This window comes from Neurospora crassa, linkage group V (assembly GCF_000182925.2).
Source record: "Neurospora crassa OR74A linkage group V, whole genome shotgun sequence".
NCBI lineage: Eukaryota > Fungi > Ascomycota > Sordariomycetes > Sordariales > Sordariaceae > Neurospora > Neurospora crassa.
The window spans coordinates 5046583-5061603 of record NC_026505.1 but is presented as its reverse complement, the minus strand read 5'-3'; the positions used below and the strand labels follow the sequence as shown (position 1 = coordinate 5061603).

Sequence of the window (15021 nt, the reverse complement as noted above, 5' to 3'; positions counted from 1 at the left end):
GCGAAACCTTATGTGGCTTTAGGTTCTGACCAGATCGTGTTAGTGTGAGATGCACTGCGACCCGCTGTAGCTGCACTACTTGCTCGCTAAGTCTGCCATGTTTTGTCCCAGAGCGACATCTGGGGAGACGTACCGGTACTTTGTCCCAGAAGACCCACTTTGAGAATGTCTCGGTACTTACACTACTGTGGGAACAGTGACCCCATCCACACACGTGTATCGCCACGAACCGCACCCACAACACAACTATACTTACTGCGTAACCGTCACCCACACACTCCAGCGCTTCGAAGACGACACGGCCTGACGCAGGAACGAGAAGAGGCGTGCCTGAAGTTGAAATTGCAATACGAGCGGCTCTTGCTGCTCTTGCGGCTGTTCAGGATATCAGCATTCTCTCACTGAAAGCCTTTGCCGGATTCCGGAAGCAAAAACATGCAAACACTGGTGTTTGTGAGCAACACGACCATGCAGCTTCACGCTTCTGAAAATGGCTAGTCCCAGAAGAATAGTATTTGTTCTTCAGTACCTTCGGCACCTCCTCAACCGCATATTCGAAGCTGGATCTCCCGCTTCCAGTCGCTCGGGTCGGTTAGGTATCACTCCCCCTTGTTTTTTAAGGGAGGGGAGGGGTCGAGGGTCTGGATGCCGAGGCAGTTCACAGGGTCTCTCGACTACAGTACCTGAGAACCATGTAAAAACCTTGAAGAACAAAGTTACATCATCAAGAACAGCGCTCGATAAGCGGACTACATCTACACGTGTTCACTAGGTCATCCCAGATGGAGATCCGCTGTGAGGGCAGACCTGGGACCTGCAGGGACCGAATTTCGCCATCTCGTGGCTCTCCACTATTATTCGTCGGTTTGCGAATGAAAAGAGGTGACGGGACGTTCAGGATGACAGGAAGACCCTGGGGTACATTCCCCATGAGAACACAAAAGTACCTACTCTGACAGCAGTACCGACTGCGCGGATGTCACCATACTCCCGCTGTTCCGGATGCTCCCTTGTCCTCCCTCCTCTCCCAGAGTCACTCATCTGTTGAGTGGTACAAGATTACTCAGCGGGCACTCACTGCCCAGGCCACGCCGGGTAGATACTTTGCGAATTCAAGTTCGGTAACTCGCTCTTGTGAGGCGGCTTCAAACACTCTTCAGCACGTTCTTTACCCCTGATCATTTACAATCATCACGACGGGACCGCGGCCACAATCTCGGCCAATAGCACCACCAACTCGAGGCAGAAATTGTGCAAATACTCAACTCCCTTGAGCAAACTTTCTACAACAGGTATAGCATACGGGATTCGTCGGTAGCTGAGAAGAACAAACGCTTGAACAAAAGAGGCGTTTGTTTTCCATGCGTGGTCCCTTGTCAAGTTGTTGTCTAGCCCGTTCTTTTGCTCCTGTTATCGTCGCTTGAACCACGCGAGGCCGGCTTCCAGCCCAAGTCCTACAACATATTGGCAATAATGGAACGAACAACACGGCCATGTCCTTATCCTCATGTCACAAATGTAAGGCGCTACCGAAGCAAAGAGACAACCATGTTGACGGCTTCGTGCCTATGCCAACCTCGCAGCATGTGGGGGATTGCGGATGGCTTGAGATAAAGCAACAGAAAAACGAGCACTTGCACAACCTTCCTGTCAGCACCTCATGTCCGATCCCTTGGATGGAAAAGAAGCTGCAAGCAAGGAGCTTTTGCCACATTCGATTTGACAGCGGTTCCGCAAAGTGAGAATTTGAACGATCGGCGATGCTCTGAACCCTGATAGCTGGGATCTGGGCTCTAGTCTCGCACATAACATGTGCAGAAAATACATCACCAAAGCTGTGATCTCCCTGGTTCATTGGCTGAGATGGACTGGGTCGGCTTCTATGGAGATTCGACCGGCAGCTACCGAAGAGTTACCTATGAGCTGCTACGGAACTCTGCCCGAACTGCTCTATCGCTACCATATTCGCTTTGCTACGCCGAGAAAACAAATCCCGGTCTCACATTGCAGAGGGAAGCGATATCGTAAAGCGACATTGATACCAGATCATAGGAAATCGCCCCCTAGCAAACCCCCCCAACCATGGAAAAAGTCAGCCAGCCCGGCATCACGGCTATTGAGCCAGACCAGCCGGTGCGTTGACAGAAGGCGATGCCGATACCGTCATGAGCGAAACCACCCACTGCTCTTTTCTTCTTTCGTTTGCTTCCACATCGCCCCTCTCTCATCAATATATCCTCACTTCGCGCTGCTGTCCTCAGACACTTCACTTTCATTCTCTATATTAGCTGACGGAGGATTATAGTAATCTCTTACAACTCACACCTCACCTACTTTTGGGCAAGTGCGAGGAAGCTATCATCATCGACACTCGTCACTGATTCGGCAAGGATCTGCTATCATAATGGCAGGCTCGCACTTCCCTCTACGGCCTCTGCCTCCTTCAAGGAATCCTTCGGGTACGCCATCAGACTACCCTCTACTTCGACCCCTACCTCCTTCGAGGAATCCTTCTGCTACACCATCAGACCACCCTCTACCACGACCTCTACCTCCTTCTCGGAATCCTTCTGCTACGCCATCAGACGTCTCTTCACTACGACCTTTACCTCCTTTGAGAATTCCTTCTTCTACACCGTCAGGTTTCCCTTCGCCTCTCAACTCACCACTACGTTCCAATTTTCAACATGGACCCACCAGTGGTGTCGACACTCTTCCGTCCGCGGGACTCCAAGGCTCCGAGTCTTTCTACAATCAGAACGCAACAGGCAGTGCTTTGTCCGTGGCTTCAGGTCAGACAGGGGTGTCCGCGCCGGTGGCATATGCCGATGAGTTCCGGTTCAAGATAGTAAGTCATCAAGGACACTTACGTTGGAAGAATATAAGCACTAACTCAATTCACTGCCAGATGATCCAGTACCTCAGTAAGCAGATAGACAAGGCCGGATGGATACCCTCCGACAAAAACAAGAAAACACCAAATGGATACGGAGTGCTATACAAGAAGTCCCGGGGACAATATGTCACACAACCAGAGGACTTGTCACAGGAAGTTGTTGCCTGTGTGCAAAGACTCAACCTAGCCGTCGCCTTCACCATGAAGCCGGATATGCTCGACGGCATCCTTGTGTCTCTCAGACCCAACCAAAGCGAACTAAAGCTCATGGACGGCTCTCAACTCCAAATCGCTGACTCGCTTAACAGCATGGTACCCGCCAACGTCAAGAAGTTTCAGTACGCTTGCTTGGTCCGACAAGAAGGCATCCTACTCGTGTGGCACGATGATCTGCTGCAAATCGTGCCCACCGCGGCCCGGATCGAGGAGAAGCTACTAGCCATGGTTTGGGGAACAGGTCAACTGCCCTTCGGGCGTCTGCAAGTCCCATCGCGACCAGGCTCTATTCTCTCCACAAACACCTCCATTTACAAGACGGAAAAGCCTTTGACCCCGGGGCTAGGTAACATGAACATGGGCGCCCTCCCCAACGACAGCGCCGAACAGCTCGAGAAGGATGAGTCCGTAGACGCCAAGGAGTCGCTCCAGCGGCCCGTTCAGCGCACCAGCGCCTTCTTTGTCGGCATGGCCATGTGCCTGGGCATCGTCCTTCTCTGTGGCACCTACATTCAGAAGCTGCTGATTGAGTGCGTCATCGACGGGACGTATACGCGTCTGGCGCTAATTGTTTGCGTACCGTTCTTGCTGTGCGTCAGTCTGTTCTTCTTCCAGGTCATCTTTTCGAACTTTTTCCAGATTTTTGGCCCAATCGGCGGGCAGCATACCAACTCCAGGTTCTACTCGTGCATCAAGCCGAGTCTGAGAAGGGCGTATATGGACGGGTTCGCGGCGCCGCACATCACAATCCAGATGCCGGTTTACAAGGAGGGCATGGAGAGTGTCATTATTCCGACTGTCCGGAGTTTGCAGGCGGCTATTTCGTTTTATGAGAGTCATGGTGGTGAGTAGTCTCCTCCCGCGTCCCCATCCCCGTTGAACTGCAGGTAGTGAAACCGAAGCTAACTGTGTGTAACAAGGCTCCGCATCGATCTTTGTCAACGATGACGGCCTCCGCGTCGTCTCCGAAGAGGAAGCCCAGAAGCGCATCGAGTTTTACCACGACAACAATATCGGTTGGGTCGCCCGCCCCAAGCACGGTGACGACGGCTTCGTCCGCAAGGGCAAGTTCAAGAAGGCCTCCAACATGAACTTTGCCCTTAACATTTCCCAAAAGGTCGAGAAGTACCTTCAGGAAATGGCGGATGCCAAGTTTGCTGCCGAAGGTACCGACCTTATCGACCAGCAGGAGGAAGAGGAGATGTACGAGGCTGCGCTTGCAAGAGTCCTCGAGGAGAACCCGCTTGCTCAGGCGGCTGGTAACATCAGGATGGGCGAGTACATCTTGATTGTTGACTCTGACACCCGTGTGGTGAGTATTTCATTCTGGCTTTGCTTTTCTTTTGTGGTTGAAACGCAACTGACATTCAGCTTTTGCTACAGCCCGTCGACTGTCTCCTCTACGGCGCCGCCGAATTGTTCCTCTCCCCTGAAGTCGCCATCGTCCAACACTCCACCGGCGTGATGCAAGTCTCGTGGGATTACTTCGAGAATGGCATCACCTTCTTTACCAACCTCGTCTACACAGCCATTCGGTTTTCCATCGGATCAGGTGAAGTCGCTCCCTTTGTGGGCCACAACGCTTTCCTCCGCTGGCAAGGTACGTCGTTTTCTTTCTTTCTTTCCTTTTCTCTCCTCCAGTCAACCATACTAACTCTCTTGAAAAAAAAAGCCGTCCAAGACGTCGGCGTCCCTGAACCCAACGACTACACGGCCTACTGGTCCGAATCGCATGTGTCCGAAGACTTCGACATCGCTTTACGTCTCCAAATCAAGGGTTCCATCGTGCGCATCGCCTCCTACCACGGCACGCAATTCCAAGAGGGCGTCTCCCTAACGATCTACGACGAGATCGCCCGATGGCAAAAATACGCTTACGGCGTGTCGGAAATGATCTTCCACCCTTTCCACCGATGGATCTTCAAGGGCCCCTTCACCCCTCTTTTCTACACTTATTTGGGCAGCAACATCATGTACTCGTCCAAGATTTCCATCTTCGCTTACATGTGTTCGTACTTTGCCCTCGCCTCGGCCCTCATGCTCACGCTGCTCAACTACTTCCTCGTGGGCTGGTTCATCGACACCCTCGACCACGCGTACATGTCCTCCTGGGAAGTCTTCATTTCGCTGGTGGTCGTGTTCAACGTCATGGGCCACATTGCCCTGGCCGCCCTCCGCTACCGCACCGGCGACCGCGGCCTCCTTTCCAGTTTGTGCGAAAACTTCAAGTGGACGCCCATGATGACCATTTTCTTTGGCGGACTCTCCTTCCACGTCACCACGGCTTTGCTTGCCCATCTTTTCCACATCGACATGCAGTGGGGCGCCACAAGCAAGGAAAAAGAAAACTCAAACTTCTTTCAGGAGATTCCCAAGATCCTCAAGACGTTCAAGTGGATGTACGTGTTTGTCATTCTGGTCGCGGCTGGCATGATCTACCTGGGCAATTGGGCGCCCAAGGGCTGGGAGATTAAGGATTTCTCAGCCATTGTGCCGTTGGCGATCAATTTGATCAGTCATGCTTTGACTCCGTTGGTGTTGAATCCCAGTTTGATGGTTTTCAACTATTAATGTAAAGGTTGGTCAGTCGTCACAGAAAGAGAAGATGGAGGGAGCTGGTGGGAAGGTGTGGTCGGGACAAGAGAAACAAGAGAAGAGTATCTTACGTGTGTGTATTGTGCGTGTGTTATTTCTTCGCCCATCGGTCTTTTCCTTTCCTTCTTCTTCTTTTTCCCCTTGACTTGTCTATATAAGCGGCAGAAAGGTCGCGGAGGATGAACACAGGGAGGGCCATTTAGATATTCTTTTGTGCTTATGCTTGTAGATTACTTACTGATTTGGATGGAGGAAAGGTTTCATATCTGTCAAGTCACACTTAGATCGTCTATATGAATTGGGATGGGAGTAATTGGATATAGTTAATGCCTTCGACTACAAATGTAACTTCATCAACGCCCATTCAGTTATACGAATTCCACAACGCCTTTTTTGAATGAGTTGATTGCTTGACAGCGGAGAAAATTCACCATCCAGGCGGTAGATGGAGCCCTTATTCTTTGGCCGTGACATTCCACTCCATAGAGACAGATTAACTTCACAGACAAATATACTTTTACTGCCAGAACAACGATTGGTATTCAACCTCAAATCAAACAGAACCGAATCCCATACATGATCCTAAACCCAGACCCCCGTACCAAGAAAAAGATGATAACATAGAAAGAAAGAGCACGATACACTCAATCATCGTCATCATTGTTTCCACTCCTCCCCGCTCTCCTCTTGCCCTTACCGCCCTTCAACCCCATACCACCCTTAAAGTGCTTCTTACCGCCCATCTCCATCTGCACCTCCTTGACATTCACGCCCTGCTCCGCCGCAATCAGCGCCCTCAGCTTGCGACCGCTCATGTGCTTCACCATGTTCTGCGCCTGGCCCTGCTGCGAGTACTTTTGGTGGAAAGCCTGCTGAATGTGGCCGCCGTTGCCGCCGGACTTGAAGAAGGCCTTGTCGAGCTTCTTGGACTTTTGGCCCTGCGGGAGCGCCAGCGCCGTCATCTCCGAGGTGAGCGTGGCGGTGTCGTCAATGTCGGCACCCTCGAGCGCCGACAACATCGCCACACGACGGTTCTCGGGCAGATGGGCCATGTCGTAGAGCTCGGCGTTGAACTCGGGGCCGTCGACGCCGCTGCCCGGAGGCGGCTCGCAGTAGAGGAGCTTGCCGTTGACGTAGTCCTTGAGGATGTAACGGACCGCACGAGACTGGTCGGGCTGGCCGAGACCTTGCGTCATGTAACCGCGGTGACGGGCATAGGCGTCGAGAAGCTCGTCGGCGGTGGGGATACCGGTGCCGCCTTCCTCAAGCGGCCTGGTCTTGATCTTGATGCCGTACACGGCCTCGAGAAAGGGTTGAGGGATACGGCGGGCGACGAGGGCGGCAGGGCCAGTGTACTCGCGCAGCTGGTCGATGGGGAGGACACCGTTGCAGACGAGCTCGGCCTTGGTGTTGGCAAAGTTGGGGAAGACGAGACCGGGACAATCGCAAAGCAAGACGTTGTCGCTTAGGTGGATGGTCTGGAAATGCTTGGTCTTGCCGGGAGTGGAGGAGACGGACACCTTCTTGGCGCCAATGAGAGCGTTGATGGTGGAGGATTTACCGACGTTGGGGTAGCCGACGAGACCGACCTGGAGCTTGCGATCTGCAAAAGGATACGGTTAGTGGTTGATTCGTTGCAGTTCTGTATGGACAAAGAGAAGCTTACCTTGACCCTCTGGTTGATATTGCAAGAGAATGTCCTCCAACTCATCGACTCGCAGGATGTGCGTGTCTGGGTCGTTGTGCTCGGTGATCTCCTCCTCCTTGGCCTCCTCGTTCTCCTCGGATGCCTTCTCCTCGGCCTTGGGGGTCTCCTCCTGCTTGGAAGGACCCTCGCCAGCGTCACTCTCATCCTCGGAATCCTCATCACTATCGGCATATCCACCCGCCTCGATCATCTCCTTGGCCAATTGAGCCGAGAAGAACCTGTAGTCGATACCCTCGCCCTTGAGGTAGTTCGCCCACATTTTCCTTTGCTTGTATGTCATCAGATCGGCCTTGTTAATCAAAAGAAGGTTGTGCTTCTTGGGATCGACATCTTTCACGTAGACTTCCAAGTCTTCGGAACGGAACATGAGAGGGTTTCTGGCGTCGACAATCTGGACAATCACGTCGGACCGCTCGATGACTCTCCACAGTTGCCTCCACACCTCCAGGTTGCGCTCGAAAGGTGTCATCAACAGATCCTGGGTCTCCTGGAGTTCCGCCAACCCTCTGCGCCACTCGAGGAAGCTCTCGCGCTCCCTCTGGTCGAGCTCATCACGAGTGGTTGTAGAGTCCCATTGCGGCCTCCTGGGTACCGTAAGACGGCTCTTGTTCGCCCTCTGCTTTCCAAGCACTGCCTGCTCCTCCTTAGCGGAGAGGAGGTACGGGTTGCGCTGGTCGGTGTGGATGATCTTGACGTTGTTCATCTTCTCGGCGGTGAAGTCGGTTCCGGCCAGCTCGGCAGTAGCCAAGAACTCGTCGAGAGCGCCCTGCTCGGTGATGGAGCGCATCTTGACCCAGGCAGCATCCTGCTTGTCGTTCGTGATGTATTCCTTGCCGGTCGCATGGTCGATACGAGTGACTGCTGAGACGCGCTTCCGGTCGGATCCCTTTCCCTTGCCAAACCTATCGTTCATCAACGTGTTGCCGAGTCCGACCGACTTCTTGGACTTTGCGAGAACCATGTTGGCGGTTGTCTTGCTGGTCGCGGTACTTGGTGTGGTTTTCGTATAATGTGAATCCTCCTTCGACGCCCGTATTATTTCAACGACGGCACTTTGCGACGACTGATCTTTGTCGAGTTGTCGCAATAAAATGAGCGAATACTCTAGAGACAAAAACTGCCTCGGAAAAAACAAAGGCAAAACAGGCAAGAGGTTGCGTGGGTGTTTCCAGCAATTCCCTTCGACTCGCTGATTGCTAGTGTAAAAAGTGACCCTGGACTTCCTGCTGATAAATCTGCGATAATGGACCTCGATATTTCCCCAGCGGACTGGAGATGGAGGGGCAAATTCTTACAATTCGGTAACGGGCGGGATACATCGATACTGCGCGCTACGATAGGGCAGGGGCAGCACTCTGACCCGCTGATCGCTAAGTACTTACTTACCCTGCACCACACAGTACACTTCTATAGAGGCAGGTACTGTTAACAGCTGAGCCCAGCAGTCCATTTCCCGCTTGAGCCGATAAGATAACCTTGATTGGCTCCACCAAAATTTTACCTTCCATCGGTCATCCGCCGTGGACATCCCGTCGTCTTCCACGCATTGCAGTCTTCCCGTCGTACCTAACTTGTGCCAGACGCGAGGTGCTTCTGCTTTTCCAATTCGACGTACTCCCGTCACCTGATTCTGTTGTCTTTCCATAACCTCCCTGGACTTGGCCTAGAATTACTTTGTGAACCATTCAAGCTTTGCGACCCGTCATTTTGCAGCATCGTATCCATATAGCAAGAACAAGTCCTCCGTATCACAGTCAAGATGGCCAGGGGAAAGTGGATGTAAGTAGCCTACTACTGAACCAGAATCTCCCACGCTTGTTTCCTCGTGGCTGACTTGCCTTCCCTTGTTTAGTGATAAGAAGACGGCGACGCACTTCACGCTGGTCCATCGTCCGCAAAATGATCCCCTTATCCACGATGAGTCGGCGCCGTCCATGGTGCTGAACCCTACACAGCGCCCCAATGCGCACAAGTCGTCGACCCTCAGTGCCCTCGCCTCCGAACTCGGTTCCGATGCCATGAGCATCCGTGACAACGAGGGTGAGGCCGCCAACTATGGCGTCTACTTCGACGATACCGAGTACGATTACATGCAGCATTTGCGTGATCTGGGCACGGGAGCTGGAGAGGCTGTTTTCGTCGAGGCCAAACCGGTCGCAAACCAGAACAAGGGCAAGGGCAAGGCGACCCTCGAGGACGCCCTGAAGCAACTCAACCTCCAGAACAACGCCCAGGATCTGCTCGACGAGGAGATCCTCCCCAACAAGAACCTCCAGAGACTTACCTACCAAGCACAACAGGATGTTCCTGACGCCATTGCGGGTTTCCAGCCAGACATGGACCCTCGCCTACGCGAAGTACTAGAGGCCCTGGAGGACGAGGCCTACGTGGACAACGAGGAGGAGGACATTTTCCAGGAACTGGCCAAGGACGCAAAGGAGATCAATGAGCACGACTTCGAGGAGGCTTACGACGAGTTTGATGACGACGGCTGGGAGTCGGACCACACAGTGAAGGCTAGCAAGGAGTACAGGCACGATGGGGACGACGAAGTACCCGAGCTTGTCAACACAGGTGCTGGGCAAGAAGGAGAGGGATCAGGGCCATCGGATGATTGGTATGATGCGTTCAAGCAGTACCAGCAAGACAAGAAGGCGGAAAAGAAGAACAAGGGCCCGGCGGCGCCATCAGAGATGCAGTCCTCGATATGGACAACGACAACAATGGGGGGACGCAAGAAGAAGAGAGCCGGTGCCATGACCAACCCCTCCATGTACTCGATGAGCTCCTCGGCGCTTGTACGGACGGACGCCTTGAGCATCCTCGATGCGCGGTTTGAGAAGCTGGAGGAGGAGTACAATGCTGACATGGACGACTTGGGTTCCGTCTCGGGTGTTTCTGCTGTCTCTACCGTCCAGGGCAACGTGAGGGCCGATTTTGATGGCATGTTGGATGAGTTCCTGGAGAACCATTCGACAGCCGGAAAGAAGAGGGTGAAGAAGGGCAAGTACCAGAGTGGCCTTGAGCAGCTGGACGAGATCAGGAGGGGGTTGGGACCTGCCAGACTCCGTCCTTCGTTTATCTAGAAAAGTGAGTGTGCTTGGGGCGTCTAGGGGTACGGAAAACATAAAGGGGGGCATTGCGATTTGATAATTGAAGTCATGAATGAACAAGACGCCGAGTGCCCCTGTGAACTGCGACCTATAAATACTCAACACACCCAATAATCACGTACACTGTGATGCTATCTTGCCTTATCTATAACCTACCCCATATTTTTGTTTTGACGTGCCAGCAGCGAGGCCGGAAGCTTGAGACGAAAGAGGCTTAGCGTCTTCATTCAAGTGCGTGCCCATTCGCCGGAGACGGGGAGCGGCTGGGCGGGAAAAGCGGGTCTGAGCTGGCGAAAAAAGTTCGAGACAACTTGACAAGAGCATGGATCGCTCTGCGAAAACAGTCGTCTCTGCCACTGCCAACAGCCCTGTTAGCCTGAGCCTTGGCAAAAGAGTGGCCCGTCATTGACAGACAGAAAAGGCAGAGAGCAACAGGCCATCATGTCGCCTCACACGAACCTTGGCGCACTTCAGTTTATCGCCCTCCTCCCAACGAGAACGCCGCGTGCCCGCCCACCAGTGCAGTGCAGTTGCCAGTCTCGACTTTCTTGTACTGGCGACAGACTTCAGTTTCCACTTTTGTGCCTGTTCAATAAGCTCTCCGCCTTCACTTCACCATCAATCAATCCACTGCAACAGGAACAACACCAACAATAAACTCAAGTAAGGTAGCTCGTGCACATCAATCGTACTACTCATTGAAGATCATCGCTTTTGCTTTTTTCTTAATTGGCAAACAGTGTCCCTGCAGCACACGCAAACAAGGGAAGCTGAGAGGACCATTGATTTCTGCGACATCAATTTTAAAAGGGAACCGTGCATTCCCTGGCCGTTCCAGCCTTTCCCATCGATCCACGCCCTCCCCTTCCTGCCTGTCCGTTCTCCATTGAACTTTTTTCGTCCCGCCCGCGTCCACAGCACACACAGCACAGCACACGTCCACTTTCAACCTGGTGGTTCCGCTTCCTTCTACACCACAACGAACTGAATTCCCCGTTTGCCTTTTGCGCCTCGACCACTTTTGCACCTTCGACCAACTTCCTTGGATCGCATTGCCCATATACCCACCAAGGATTTTCCCCAAATCCTCAACTTCCCCAATCCTTCGCAATCGACAACTTTACACATCCCCAATCAATCATCAAAAATGGCCACCACTGCGATGGACTACGAAAACGCCAACGGCGATCGCTTCGATGGTATGTCCACGCCCTCAACTGCGTCATCGCCTTTCTCTACCCTGCCTGGCCTTTGCGTCAGCATTTAGCACCCGCGCCAGCACCAGACGCGGATGCAGATGAGCGATGATGGCCTTCGCGACTTCAGCCTCAGCCTGTCCTCGTCTGCATCATCATCATCATCATCATCACCACACCTCTCGCGTCGCGACACACCCATCTCTCTGTCCATCTACGGCTTGCCTACCTCAATATTCCATCAGCAACTGACCGGTTCATCTAGAGGACGCCCCTCGCTACGACCGCGACCGTAGTGCGTCGCCGCGTCGCGATGATGGCCACGACTCTTCGCGTCGTCGCTCCATGTCTCCCAACGGCAACGACCGGTAAGCACCGCCACCAGCTCGCCTGATGCGGTCCAAACATCCAAAAAAAAACGAAATCATCTGACATCAACACCAGTGCTCCTGCCAAGGACGAGGGTCAGTCCAAGGGAGGTGAGGAGGATGGTGCTCGCAACCCTGGCTCCAACCTTTTTGTCACCGGCATTCACCCCAGACTGGAGGAGGCCGAGGTTACGCGCCTCTTCGAGAAGTACGGCGAGGTTGAGAAGTGCCAGATCATGAAGGACCCCCACACCGGCGAGTCTCGTGGCTTCGGTTTCGTCAAGATGATGACTCCTGAGCAGGCCAATGCTGCCAAGGAGGGCCTGCAGGGCGAGGTTATCGAGGGCAGAACTCTCAGCATCGAGATGGCTCGTCGCGCTCGTCCCCGTACCCCTACTCCTGGCAAGTACTTCGGTCCTCCCAAGAGAGGTAAGTTGTCCCCGCGTTTCCCCCCCGGAGAAGTCTCGAACTGATTCACTGAAACACAGGCGAAGGCCGCTTTGATGACCGCAACGGTCGTCGCGGTGGCGGTTTCGGCGGCGGCTATGGCGGTGGTCGTGATGACTCTTACCGTGGCTACCGTGGCGGTGGTTACCGTGATGACCGTGGCTACGACCGTGGCTACGACAGAGGCTATGACCGCAGCGGCGGTTATGGCGGCGGCGACCGTGGCTATGAGCGCAACAGCTACCGTGAGGACCGTGGCTACGACCGCAGCTACCGTGGTGAGGACCGCGGCTATGATCGTCGTGAGCGTGGTGGCGCTGATGAGGCCTATGGTCGCGGTGGCGACCGTTACCGTGATGATCGTGGCGGCGAGCGCTATGGTGGCAGCGGCCGCGGTGGTCCTGATGAGCGCCGTGCTCCTGGTTACGACCGTGATCGCGGCTACGACCGTCCCAGCGACCGTGATGCCCGTCCTCCTCGCGACGCTGCCCCCGGTACCAGCAGCTACGGCGAGCCGGCTCCTCGTGAGGCTCGCGAGCCCTACGGTACATATTCGAACGTCTGAATCCTGCTTGTGGTGAATGCCTGCTGACTTGAACAGGTACCCGCTAGAATCACGGTATCTAGGTTCCACAATCTGATTAACACCAGGAGGCTCTGTCCTTCCAGCTTCATCGGCAGCACAGTTTTCCTTTAGCTTGTTTCTTTCTTTTCGCTCTTGGCATGGAAACAAAATCGGATATCCTAAAATTCGTCGGCTGGAGTTACGGCAGATATTTGGAGGGTAATTGGCCCTGTCCCGGCGGTTCGCCTTGCACCAGAACGGCTACCTAGATGAGCCACTTTGGAGGTTGCGACACTCGACAGACTTCACATGGTATGGGCAACATGGTCGGTCAGCCGTTGGTCGACATTGTCTAGGCCGTCACCCCTTCTTCCTCTTTCCACCTATTTGGATCAGACAACGAAGGGGATGAAAGCCGCGCTTGTACGATTATTTTTCTTTCGCCTTCTTACGGCCAGCGGCAATATCGTGACGACTTGGCGCATCCTATCTCGACGGGTTTCTTTTACGTAGTCGGCAAGCATGATACCAGCGCATCAACCTTTTTCAGCATCTTAATCGTGAACGCCAATGCCTGAGACATCAGTGGCAAACATTCTTAACAAAAGGTGCAACCCCACCGGAGCAAATCAAAATTCGGCATGTAATCGTCCTCAGCCTCGCCGAGCTCCACCTCTCGCCTTGAACGTCTGCACTCGCCATTGTTACAGCATGCGACTTGACACCATGTTTGATCCGCTCGCGATAATCACCATCATGGCCCTTTGACATCAAAGCACCGCAGCATGGCAACCTGCTGGTGACGCCGATTAAGTCCTTGTTGGACATGGCATTTCTTCAAGCACGAGGCTTCTCGTCCGATGTGTTGTCAGTCAAGCCAAACACCCGTTCAAACGCTTTCAGGTACGTTTCCGGTCGCGATGCGGCCCTTCTGCGTCTTTTTGGCTTCTAGCAGCTATTCTCCATATCCCCCATCAGTTTGTTACATTTACTTTGCTTTGCTGGGTACTGCTGGAGCTCCGATGATTACAGGAAAAAGGCCGATGGCAAGGCATGCGTCACTCCTGTCGCTGCGAATCGTTGAGTTGCTTGTTTGAAGAAGGAGACATCGGTTACTTGCAACAGACACGTAGGCAACAGCAAAGGACCATCACAGAATCCATTCGTCCAAGTCCAAGGGTCGTAGAAAGACCAGCGGTTTGGCAAACGTCTGGTGTTTTCCAAGACCCGGGAGACAGCCTCAGCGACTATGCAACATGCGAGTTACGAAACATTGCGCTTGACCAAGGATTGGCAACTGATGGCTACACTTTCTTTCCATAGCCGCTCTCTTTTTTTTTTTTGCAAGTTTACTTGAGTGAACGCTCTCCCGCTCTCTCATTATCATTCTTCGGGATACCACATTGGTATCTTCCGATTTCTTTATCTTCGTCGTATGCCTTCTGCTAGACCTTATACGATGCCTTTGGCTCGACCTGGTAGCCAAGCGAATTCCTCATAAATGGTGGTAATCGCAGTCTATACTTGGTATCACTTAAAAGATCTTTGAAGCCGGTCACGGACAGTCGACGAAGTAAAGTAAAAATATACCATGGAAAACTATCCTTCATGTTGATTCCCTGCTGCAAAAGCACATCCGAGTCTGCCTTTCATACGTAACGTCTCTTTCAAAAACCCATCTCAGACAAAGGGGAAGCGCCAACAAGAGCATCAGAAAGCTCGGCCAAACCGTTTCTCTACCACCCGTGCGTTAACAAAGACATGAAGTCCGTGCTAAAAGCATCGCAAGTTCCCAATGCTTTGTGTGTGCGAGCTCTGGGGGGGCTCAATAAAAACGCAACTGATTCCCTAGCTTTCAGTCACTCTTGTCTTGGTCCTCAGTGAATGCTGCCTCCAATCTCCCTGGACAGATCCAAT

General features: G+C 53.2%; 4 protein-coding genes across 5 annotated transcripts; 3 read left to right on the top strand and 1 right to left on the bottom strand.

The window, feature by feature from the left end:
- Positions 1-1333: 1333 nt before the first annotated feature.
- On the top strand, positions 1334-6068 carry NCU04167 (hypothetical protein). Its single transcript, XM_955632.2, has 6 exons — positions 1334-2848; positions 2909-2924; positions 3205-3956; positions 4033-4424; positions 4496-4712; positions 4785-6068. The coding sequence occupies exons 3-6, from the start codon at positions 3206-3208 to the stop codon at positions 5681-5683; spliced, it is 2259 nt and encodes a 752-aa protein (XP_960725.2). The 5' UTR covers positions 1334-2848; positions 2909-2924; position 3205; the 3' UTR covers positions 5684-6068.
- NCU04166 (nucleolar GTP-binding protein 2) lies at positions 6017-8671 on the bottom strand. The gene is made up of 2 exons (XM_955631.2): positions 7374-8671; positions 6017-7310 (listed from the first exon to the last, which is right to left on the bottom strand). The coding sequence occupies exons 1-2, from the start codon at positions 8374-8376 to the stop codon at positions 6352-6354; spliced, it is 1962 nt and encodes a 653-aa protein (XP_960724.1). The 5' UTR covers positions 8377-8671; the 3' UTR covers positions 6017-6351.
- A 187-nt stretch (positions 8672-8858) lies between these two features.
- On the top strand, positions 8859-10675 carry NCU04165 (low-temperature viability protein ltv1). Its single transcript, XM_955630.2, has 2 exons — positions 8859-9194; positions 9268-10675. Exons 1-2 carry the CDS (start codon positions 9175-9177, stop codon positions 10499-10501), a joined length of 1254 nt encoding a protein of 417 aa, XP_960723.1. The 5' UTR covers positions 8859-9174; the 3' UTR covers positions 10502-10675.
- A 385-nt stretch (positions 10676-11060) lies between these two features.
- NCU04164 lies at positions 11061-14689 on the top strand. 2 transcript variants are annotated; one of them, XM_011396320.1, is made up of 5 exons: positions 11061-11727; positions 11990-12092; positions 12169-12521; positions 12581-13084; positions 13141-14689. In XM_011396320.1, exons 1-5 carry the CDS (start codon positions 11676-11678, stop codon positions 13149-13151), a joined length of 1023 nt encoding a protein of 340 aa, XP_011394622.1. In that variant the 5' UTR covers positions 11061-11675; the 3' UTR covers positions 13152-14689. The 2 variants fall into 2 exon arrangements, with proteins under 2 accessions (XP_011394622.1, XP_011394621.1); XM_011396319.1 differs by having other exon boundaries at positions 11154-11727; positions 12587-13084; positions 13141-13683.
- The last annotated feature ends 332 nt before the right edge of the window (positions 14690-15021 follow it).

Coding starts and splice junctions, on each gene's coding strand:
- NCU04164 (XM_011396320.1), top strand. CDS start 11,676: ATGGCCACCACTGCGATGGACTACGAAAACGCCAACGGCGATCGCTTC. Junction 11,728..11,989: donor CAACGGCGATCGCTTCGATG/GTATGTCCACGC, acceptor CGGTTCATCTAG/AGGACGCCCCTCGCTACGAC. Junction 12,093..12,168: donor TCTCCCAACGGCAACGACCG/GTAAGCACCGCC, acceptor CATCAACACCAG/TGCTCCTGCCAAGGACGAGG.
- NCU04166 (XM_955631.2), bottom strand. CDS start 8,376: ATGGTTCTCGCAAAGTCCAAGAAGTCGGTCGGACTCGGCAACACGTTG. Junction 7,311..7,373: donor ATATCAACCAGAGGGTCAAG/GTAAGCTTCTCT, acceptor ATCCTTTTGCAG/ATCGCAAGCTCCAGGTCGGT.
- NCU04167 (XM_955632.2), top strand. CDS start 3,206: ATGGTACCCGCCAACGTCAAGAAGTTTCAGTACGCTTGCTTGGTCCGA. Junction 3,957..4,032: donor GTTTTATGAGAGTCATGGTG/GTGAGTAGTCTC, acceptor GTGTGTAACAAG/GCTCCGCATCGATCTTTGTC. Junction 4,713..4,784: donor CGCTTTCCTCCGCTGGCAAG/GTACGTCGTTTT, acceptor TGAAAAAAAAAG/CCGTCCAAGACGTCGGCGTC.
- NCU04165 (XM_955630.2), top strand. CDS start 9,175: ATGGCCAGGGGAAAGTGGAT. Junction 9,195..9,267: donor ATGGCCAGGGGAAAGTGGAT/GTAAGTAGCCTA, acceptor TCCCTTGTTTAG/TGATAAGAAGACGGCGACGC.